Genomic DNA, 9905 nt, shown 5'->3' with positions numbered 1-9905 from the left:
ACACACACACACACACACACACACACACACACACACACACACACACACACATCCTTAAAATGTGAAAATACCAAAAAAAGGATAATATCAAGTGAAAAAGTTAATTAATCATTACATTACATAAATACATACATTTTTATAAGAAATCAGCAAACTAGATATTTTGTACAATGTTCAAAAGATGCCGTCTGGTGCAATCTGTATCTACATTATAATGTAATTATTAAAAGATAAAACAAAACATGACAACATCAAGAATTCATCTATGGAGGGTTACATATTTCAAGTTTCCTTTATCTTAGTCCTCCTCTTCTAAAATACATTTTTTTCAATGACATGAAATAAATGAAAGTATGTGCACAGCTGCTATTATACACCTGACTCTGAATGAATAAAGCCCTAAGCAATATCAACAGGTCACATGAGTTGCAGTGATAAACTGCTCACAGATCAGCACATATACTTCGCTTCTTTGAGCTCCACAAAGTCAGCTTCAGCAGGACCACTTTATAAACATGTCGCCACGTCTATGCGGCTGACCTCTGCTTCTCCCTCTGTCTGGAAATGTGTAAAGCTGAGGGCCTCGTGCATGGCTCTGCTCTGCAGTGCCAGCAGGTCTGCAGGCCCCGCCACCCCCCTCGGCAGGAAGAGCTCCAGAGCGCAGGTGGAGGCATGAGGCAGACGCACGCCTGATATGCTCCCATCCTGGGAAATGTATTCAAGGTGAGGGAACCACAAAAGAAGACTTAATGTTTTAACTGAAATATCATTCTTCCCATAAACAATATTTTAATTTAAAAAAACAGCTATCTGAATTGGTTTGAAAATGGCCGAGGTCCGACGTCCATCACGTTCAATTGCTCGTCTGTGGTACCCTAGATAATCAAGTTTGAATTTTGGCATCTTGATTTAAACCAATCAGTTTAAGCAATCTTATGGTTCTAAATACAGTTATATTGTTTTTGGAGTAATGAATGCTTGAATCAGAGAACCCAAAAAACCTATCCTATTTTGAAATTGCTTAACCTAAAAAGTTTTCACTAAAATACTTCAATGCCATAAATTCTGTGTTCATTAAACAAAATATAATAATTATTTCATAATTAAATAGTGAGTAATAATTAAGTATCACAACCAGAACTGTGCACTCAGTCACAGATCTCCTCCAGGTGCGTCTACCATGAAGGCAAATGGCCAATCACAGCGTAGGGTTTCAGGTGGGTTACTTCGCTAGTAAGCTACTTAGTTTAGCTAGTCATGGCTAAATGTTGTGCAATAGTGATTGGTTGGTTGTAAGGAGATATGCCTTTCTACGGGGGAAAAAACCCTCTGGAGCCATCATAGCAGTGTGTCAGCACATTAATAACTAGCGTTAGCGCTTCTATGCCACACTAGCTACTGAAGGCATTCCGAATGTCTACACATGCTGTGTTTGCTTTTTAATGATTGTAAAAATGAATGTACATTAATTTCATTGTCTTCTTTCTTAATGGCTCTTTTACACTGATCTATGGGCTTTAGCTTCTATATTTCTTTTTAATTCAGTTTTTGCTGCTGAATAATTTGATATCCTTCAAACACACATTTCAGTCCTGTCTGATTCACTCTAAAATCACTTTTTTTTTTAAATTTTTGTTTTAAGAGTAGTGAGTGAGGAGTCAGCATGCAGTAACTACCAGTATAAAACTGTCAATAATATGTTTTATTTGTGAGTCAACTGAGAGGTCCTTGAACATGCAGCCATAACTGAAATAAAATATAATGCACTTTGCTGCAGCATAATGCAAAATTATCTGTGGACAGACACAGAGGTGCACACTCACTCACGCAAAAGATCGTATGACCCTCCTGGCTGATGATAATTAGCTATTCACTTGCTTCCATAAAAAGACACACTCACATTAGAAACAGTGTCCTGGACCAGCAGCGAGTGCAGCACTGTAATTTATCAGTTTGTAGCATATTGTAAATTGGCTTGTGTGATTAATACTAACCTGGGAGTAAAAACGCAGGGAGATCAATCCGTGGAACCCAAGAGGAGGTAAATGATCAGCTCCAGTGATGAAGGCGAGGAGGTCTTCAAAGGAAAAATCTGCCTGACCATCTGATTGTGCACAAGGACAACATTTTGGAGGATAGCAGAGGGGCTGTGTGATTGGTTGATTGGATCACTAACCTATTTTTTCCCCTGGCAGATAATCTTTGGACTGAATTTTTTGGCTAAATGATAGGACAACACTGATTTTTTACTGTCCTGATGAGTCATTTCACTTGACAATAACACTCTTCAGTGCCATCTAGCGCGTGCATGCACGTGCGTGTCCTACCTGTGGTAGATGTAATGTTTGACCAGGCGGATATAGATGGATGGTATATCATCAGAATTAGCTGAACAGACTTCAGGGATCCCACAGCTCGTTACCCAGTCACACAGACTGGGAGAAAGCAGCTTCACATCGGTACAACTATGCAGCTACAAGAGGAGCAGAGGAGCGTTATGTATGCATGTATGTGTTTCTGTGTATGTGTGTGCATGGCACTGCAGACTTTCATGTTTCGGTGCTGGACACTTTCTATCCAGTGTGCCCATAAAGAAGGGAGAGAAGGGAAATGACTTGCAAAAAAAGGTCAGAAGCAAACAGGTTTGGTGAATGTATTTGTGGTCAGTTTCTTTGTGTCAGTTTAAAACATAAAAAAAATAAATAAAAAAATCGCTCATCCATACAGTACACACAAACACTGGGTGAATTCCCCGTTTTAAATGGCACGGACAAGAAAGTCTGATTCGAGTTGCATCATTTGCTGAAAAAACTTTGGAAACCATGTTGCTTCGTAATTTTATGCGGTTACAGAATTATATTGTGTGGAAGTAAGTTGTGTTTAATAGGCTGTTGTTTATAACAAACTAATGGTGACATGGCAGTGCATACAATTAGATAGATTTGACATAGTTTTTTTATGTCATCTGTCTGAAATATAAGTGTGAGAGTTTGTGTGTGCGTCTCACCTGTTGTAGTCGGAGCTGTGCTTCAGCATCAACAATGTCTCTCCAGCTGAAGTCCTCCAAAGATGGATTCTGTAGAATCCATCTTGTACAACACACAATACAACCTCACACAGTACAACACACACAATACAACCTCACACAGTACACCACACACAATACAACCTCACACAGTACAACACACACAATACAACCTCACACAGTACACCACACACAATACAACCTCACACTGCACAACCTCACAATACAACCTCACACAGTACACCACACACAATACAACCTCACACTGCACAACCTCACAATACAACCTCACACTGCACAACCTCACACAGTACAACCTCACACAATACAACCTCACACAATACAACACACACAATACAACCTCACACTGCACAACCTCACACAGCTCAACATCACACAATACAACCTCACATGATACAACCTCACACAGTACAGCACACACAATACAACCTCACACAGTACAACACGCACAATAAAACCTCACACTGCACAACCTCACACAGTACAACATAACACAGTACATTTCACAGTACAACATCACACAATACAACATCACACAGTACAACATCACACAGCACTCATATTGCACAAGAGTCTAAACTGCAAACAGAAAACAATATGTTGTTTTTTTCCCCACTGCAAAACCATCCAGGAAAAGTTTAAATTATTGATTGATGAATCAACTTATCACAATCATGAACAATTTCCATTTTGAATCATTAAAATGGCCCCCTTTGGGTCCAAACTCACACTGATATAAAATCTAATCTTGCTACAAGTGTGACCTCTTGGGTTCAGGGAATTTTTGCACACTAAATCAATAATCAATTAAAAAAGCAAATCCATAAAACAGACCACAGACAACAAGAAAAAACATTCATGTGAAAAAATGAACAAAAATAGGATTAATGCACAACAAACCTGTTTAACCTATAGTTTCATATTCCTGAGATGGAAGGGGCTCAGTGGTCTCAGCGACAATCATTCAAATGGATAAAATGGTTTCAGGCTCAATGTTTACACACGTCACCCTGCTGAAATTGATTGTGATTTGCTGATCAGGAGATAAAATAAAACCAGAGGGCGACGTACCGTGTTCACAATGGAAGGATCACATGATCTAATATCCACTAGCTCAGTCTCAGACACTTTGAGGGAAGGAAACACCTGCGTGAAGGAAAAGAAAGCAGGAACATGGGTGAATATGATTGAGAAAAGAAACATGCTGAATACAGCCAGACTTTGCATTTCATTCATAAGCTGTCATTTCCATTTCTTTTCCACGGTATTACGATGATGGGACGTTTCTTTGCATTGTTGCTAAATCTAATTATTTATTTACATACATACCAACTTATAACCCTCATATTAACTGACCTCCATTGCTATTTCACTTTCCTCCATGAATACTAGGACAGAGGTGTGGTGCTGGACCTCGGTCTGGACGGGAGGCTCCGTTTTTGGCTTGGTCTGCTGCCTCGGTGGAGTCTGGACTTCTGTCTCTGGTTCCTCTTCACAGTCGGGGGCCAGAGGATGAGCCAGGTGTCTCTGGGTTCAAGAATAGAAAGAGGAACATGTTTACTGGGAATTCACATGAAAATAGTGATGCTCAATGAGAATGACATGGTATTTTAGATGCAAAACTGTTTTCCATTATAGAAAAACCATAACATTTCCATTCATGTGAACTAGAATGTATTCAGTCTGTGTGAACACTTTGTATGAGAATGTGCAGTGGGTCCCACCATTGTGACCCCTGAAGACGAAGAACTATTTTTATATGTAAATAATGTCTTGTCTTGTTTACTAAAATGTTTATATGGGATTCAAATTAATTGATATTAAATGTCAATTTCAGTCCTTGGTTTAATCAAAAGGAGATTCTAAGACTCTGGGGACTAGTCACATGACCTTTACAATAATTCATTAGGGATCAGCAGCATCTAGTCTCACTCCGTTTAACCACAGTCCATTAAAGATCCTGATAGATCACATCTATAAATGGAAAAAAAAAAACATCATGTGAACTAATATTTACATGCAGGCCATTTGGACGCTCCGTGACTTAGACAAGGCTGATAACACAGAGTGGCAGTCTGAGGACTACCAGAGTCTTGTTGTAGATTTGATTTATAGTTCAACCTGTATTCTGAGAAGCATTGGTATTGAAGACACACCTGGTCAAAATTTCTGACCGTTCCAGTTTCATGCACAGATCTCGTTTTTTTTGGCTTTTCCATGCACTATTGTTCCTTGTCAAACCCTGGTGCCTATATTATATCTTTATATATATTATATATATCAACAATGCAACTTCGTGTTGCTAAAGGTCTAAACGTTGTTTTAAACTCTCCCTGTAGCCTAATGCCAGGAACAAACTTGAGGTGATGGAAAAGGGAATCTTGTACATATGTATCTGTCCTGTTGGCTTAAAATGTAGTCAAATTTAAATATACTAACGTTATACTAAGATTATGAGAATAACTCATTCCCAGTGTGTATATTTGTCACACCCCATTACCAGCGTCCTCCATGGAAAGAGCCCTGATTTCCTGTCCCTGTTAGTCCACATTGTTGTCAAAGCTGCTTGATATTTTGTCAGCAGTCAAAGGAGCCAAGCTGTCACTCCGATGGCCAATGTCAAGTCAAAAATGACTCATGGTAAATATATGTTGTTCTTGTCAAAACTATGTCAAGAGTTCATTCTGGGAGAAGCTTCTACCTTTGAGGGCAGCCAATAGGATGTTGTTGTCTGCAGCAGCTCTCGTCCTATTGCAAAGCTCCGGTAGCAGCTTCTGCCACCATAACACCTGCAGGGATTAGACAAGACAGACAGGGTAGTACTTCTGATAATCCCTGGGTCTGACCTTCAGAATATACTAAAGAAACAGGCATGAACCAGAGAGGGCAAGGCGTGAATGTCACTCTTCACAGTTCAGGCTACAGCTCAGTACAAACCAAATAACTCTCTTGTAACTGGTGGTTGGCATAGGCGATGATGGCCTGAGGACATCGGTCCAACAGCTTTTCAATGCTGTGGTCGTACTGCCCCCTTCTGGTGGCACAAATAAGGTGCAAGCTGAAGCCCCATAAGGTTTCCTCTGAAAGTTGCTCCATCAGAGGCAGGATGGAGCCTACAGACAGGGATGGACCACACAGGAGGGACTGGAGACAAACAGATGCAGGAATAAAAATCACAGGACAATGACAGACAAAAGAGGGACTTTGTTTGCATGCATGTAGTTTTCTATAAGTAAACATGGCTGTATTGTTGTTATTTCAGTGGTGTATGCATATGTATGAGTCTAATAAGTCCTGACAGACTTTGTGGGAAGAGATTACCTGCAGTTTGAACAGCGCCTCCTGGTGTTTGGAACTGGTAGTGTGAGCTGGATTGAGAACAGTGAGCCATGGGTACAGAGCACCGTAATGGGAGCAGGAGTTTATCTAAGACACACAAACACGCAGGTCTCTTAGTGCATGAGAATGATTTCTGAACATCATGAGGCATTTTACGGGAGTCCGTCAGAAAATAAAAAGCTTGGAAACTTGAACTGCTATGAAACAAACACAGCTGCTGTCAGTTTTAGCTACTGTACCAGATCGTCAGCGCTTTTCAACGGCCTGCGACTTGAAGGTGTGTGTGGTCCGTTGGTGTCCGTATCAGAGTTTGTGTTTGTCAGTCGGTCGATGTAGATGGATGCCAGACGGAACAGAAGTTCCTGGATAACAGTTTCCTGTGAGGAGGCCATGAGCATCGCCTCCCAGAAATCCAGCTGTAAGCAATTCTCACAGCCCAGCTCCTAGAAACAAACACATGTATTTGCTGCCATTCTTTTTTTTTTTTTTTAGATCATCCATCTGTCCCAAATACAATTAAGATTTCACTTCTAGCTGTGACACACACACACACACACACACACACACACACACACACACACACACACACACACACACACACACACACACACACACACACACCTTGCAGGTTTAAGGCTACGTGCAGTTGCTACAAGCTAAATTCAAACCATGAAAAGAAATTCACAGTGATAGAGCTATTAAAAGAAGCTTGTGTCGATGACAATACAAAACAAATATGTTTATACTTTCATAATTCTATGAATTATTAATTTCATCGAGCAGCATATCAAACAGTATATTCTACCTTCTGCCCACTCATTGACAATAATGGTCCAGCTCTCCAGTTGTTTGTCTGTGATGTCCTTTTCCATTTTCAGAGCCTCCAAGTTATGCAGCTGGCTTCGCAGGGTTGTTGTGGCCTTTAAACACAAATAAAAAATGACAATGTGGGAATTGCCTACAACGTTGAATATTCTTGATAAGGAATGTAAAGTGCCTTCACTATTAGAAAACCACATACAATTAATACTGATTAAATATACAGTATATTCGTATATACATGGACTATCAATATATGTGGTATGAAATATGTGTAAATTACATTTTATATCAAGACACAAAATACAATTGACACTACATATAGAACCATCCGTATTTTCCACTGTATCTGGGCAAGTCTATATTTTTGTGATATATGCCACTTTTACAATATTGTTATGCATGTTGCAGAAGGGATAACTGGTGTCTTTACCTTCTGATATCGGCGGGCAAGCGTGGAAGCCAAGTTGTCAAACTTGTGCTGGTTCCAGCGCATGGCCATGATCGTCAGCATGTCTATGCGTCCTGCAAACATCAAAAATATGAGATGATCATCCTTCTTTCAAAAAGCAGTAGTAGAAGAAACTGTGCAGACTTGTTGGGTACCACAAACTTTTCCCAGATAATAAATTACAGTATAGTACTATGGTACTAACCCGCTGTCTTGTTCCATTTGACTACTCACCCATGAAAGGGCTAGTGGGTAAATAGCACAGGATAGTGAAGAAATAGCATGAAACAGTGGCGCAGGACAGTAGGCAAATGGCAGAGAGCACTATGGCAGGACAGTAGGTGAATGGTATGGTATGCCCAACCAACAACAGTACAGTACATTTCTTTTTATCACATTGCCCCTCATTATCCTCACTTCAAATAAAATAGGATGATGGTATTGTAATCGATCCATCCATCTGTGTTGAATATTCTAAGCTTTATATTTTCAGAGTCAGCATATATGCATGAGCTCAAAGTGGCTCACCATTGTCATCAGGATCAAATTGTACTGGTTACCATACCTGCTTTTTTTTTTTTTGAGGCATAGACGCCCTTTATTAGCAGTGGATAGATCGGAAACATGAGGAGAGAGAGGGGATGTGACATGCAGCAAAGGACATCCGGCCGGGATTCGAACCGGGGTCGGCTGCGTATGTACGTTCGTACATGGTATGCGCTTAAACCACTCCGCCAACTGCACGCCCACCATACCTGCTTTTGACGTGTGCTTGGTTGTAACAGCAATCCTCGAGAGGAAGGCGTTGCACTGCTCGACCTCCTCCCCAAGAGTCGAACCAGCCCCCTCCTGATATGCTCCGCTCCATTTTACCGTTAAAAAGAAAACAAAAAAAGAAAACCTAAATGGCAACAATCTTATGCAGGTTTTCAGGGAACAGAACATCTCATTGACAATAATTTTTTCTTACCTCACATTTGAAATCGTGGGCTTTGGCATGAAACACTGAAAGAAATGGCCTCATGGTGAGGAGATGCTGAAGCTCAGGGCATTTCTCGGTCACTCTCTGGAGGTAAGGCCAGTACTTACATGCCACATCCATGGCAAAAAATGTCACTGGCTTACAGGCTATTTCTTTTTGGAGGAACATGGGGTAGGCAAAAATCTCCCCCCTGAACATATTGAGGGCACGAAGAAGAACCCCATGACGACAGTTCCAGGCCCTCCTCGTCTGTTTTCCCTGATGACTTAATAGATGTTTCACGTGCCGCTGACCACTGCCCTCCACAGACACCTCTTCCAGAGGCCTACAACATGGAAGATGGTTAACAGTCCAAACTTGTTCAAAAAATGCCCTCTTTGTTTTTATAGGTAAATATAATGAAGTTGTGCAAGTTTACATGACTGGTTGAGGAATGGACATAGTCCACGAATCTTGAAACGTCATCATCTTTTGCAATGAAGACGCCATCAAAGATGGCTGGTTCCTCAGATCTAAATAAAAGACATACTTAGACTTTCAATATTCATATGATTTTCAAATTCACAACAGTTACTTTCAAAATGATGAGCTGTCTATGCAAACACAAGATTTAGTAATTACCTTGCAGCACTCTTGAACCTATAGTGCTTGCGGTTCCCATCAACTGAGACCGCAAGCATGTCTGGGCTGCACGCTGGGCAGTCGAAGTGGTCCTCCCTGCATAATTTCTCCACTTCGTATCGGACGGCCTCCCACTCCAAAAAGCTGGTTCGGAAGCTGTCTGCTGATGTTCCCAGTCTGATTCAAAAGAGAACAGTAACAGAGAACAAGAAATTAAAGAACTTCGACAAAGGGTCACAGGTGTATAAATGTTAATGTAGTGTAATATAGTGTTAATGTTCATGTATCATGATCAGATCATATATAACTCACAGTATTATCTCTTAAGTTACTTAACTTATTTAATACTTACACGGCCAAAGCGGATAGTCCGTCTGTCCAGCATTCTTAAAAATGCTTGGCTTGACATCCCTGGTGCTGCCATCTTCACCTCTTCAAAAGAATAAAGGATGTCCAAAGCATATACCGTTGCAAAGTGAGAGGTGGCAGGCCAGTAGTCATTGGAGACTATGTCATCCAGTCCAGGAGTCCATGAGGCTTCACAAGCCTTGCATCGAATCTCAGGCAATTTGAGATCATATCGCCCTGGAAAAAAAAGAAATATATATGTAAGGCACAGCCGAGCTAGTATGTGCTTATGTTTGTTA

At 40.6% G+C, this 9905-nt stretch overlaps 2 protein-coding genes across 2 annotated transcripts in view; both read right to left on the bottom strand.

The window, feature by feature from the left end:
- Nucleotides 1–40: 40 nt before the first annotated feature.
- The window catches only part of LOC311014854 (G2/M phase-specific E3 ubiquitin-protein ligase-like), a 31715-nt gene continuing 21850 nt past the window's right edge, over nt 41–9905 (bottom strand). The window contains exons 11-12 of the mRNA XM_084011721.1: nt 1995–2104; nt 41–705 (exon numbers count right to left, since the gene is read on the bottom strand). Coding sequence (XP_083867847.1) covers nt 508–705; nt 1995–2104 — 308 coding nt within the window. The 3' untranslated portion in view covers nt 41–507. The remainder of the gene's footprint in view (nt 706–1994; nt 2105–9905) is intronic.
- On the bottom strand, nt 5393–7308 carry LOC311014522 (BLOC-2 complex member HPS3-like). Its single transcript, XM_084011173.1, has 5 exons — nt 7191–7308; nt 6625–6828; nt 6368–6472; nt 5984–6190; nt 5393–5835 (listed from the first exon to the last, which is right to left on the bottom strand). The coding sequence occupies exons 1-5, from the start codon at nt 7203–7205 to the stop codon at nt 5713–5715; spliced, it is 654 nt and encodes a 217-aa protein (XP_083867299.1). The 5' UTR covers nt 7206–7308; the 3' UTR covers nt 5393–5712.

Source organism: Eutrigla gurnardus, assembly GCF_963514095.1.
Source record: "Eutrigla gurnardus genome assembly, chromosome: 6".
Taxonomy (NCBI): Eukaryota; Metazoa; Chordata; class Actinopteri; order Perciformes; family Triglidae; genus Eutrigla; species Eutrigla gurnardus.
This window is presented reverse-complemented; position numbering and strand designations above follow the sequence as displayed.

Bases quoted from the DNA above. Each gene is read 5' to 3' on its own strand.
- LOC311014522 (XM_084011173.1), bottom strand. The intron at 6,473-6,624 runs GTACAGTAGCTA...TGTGTGTCTTAG, and splicing joins TGAAAAGCGCTGACGATCTG to ATAAACTCCTGCTCCCATTA. The intron at 6,191-6,367 runs GTAATCTCTTCC...GTTTGTCTCCAG, and splicing joins AGGCGCTGTTCAAACTGCAG to TCCCTCCTGTGTGGTCCATC.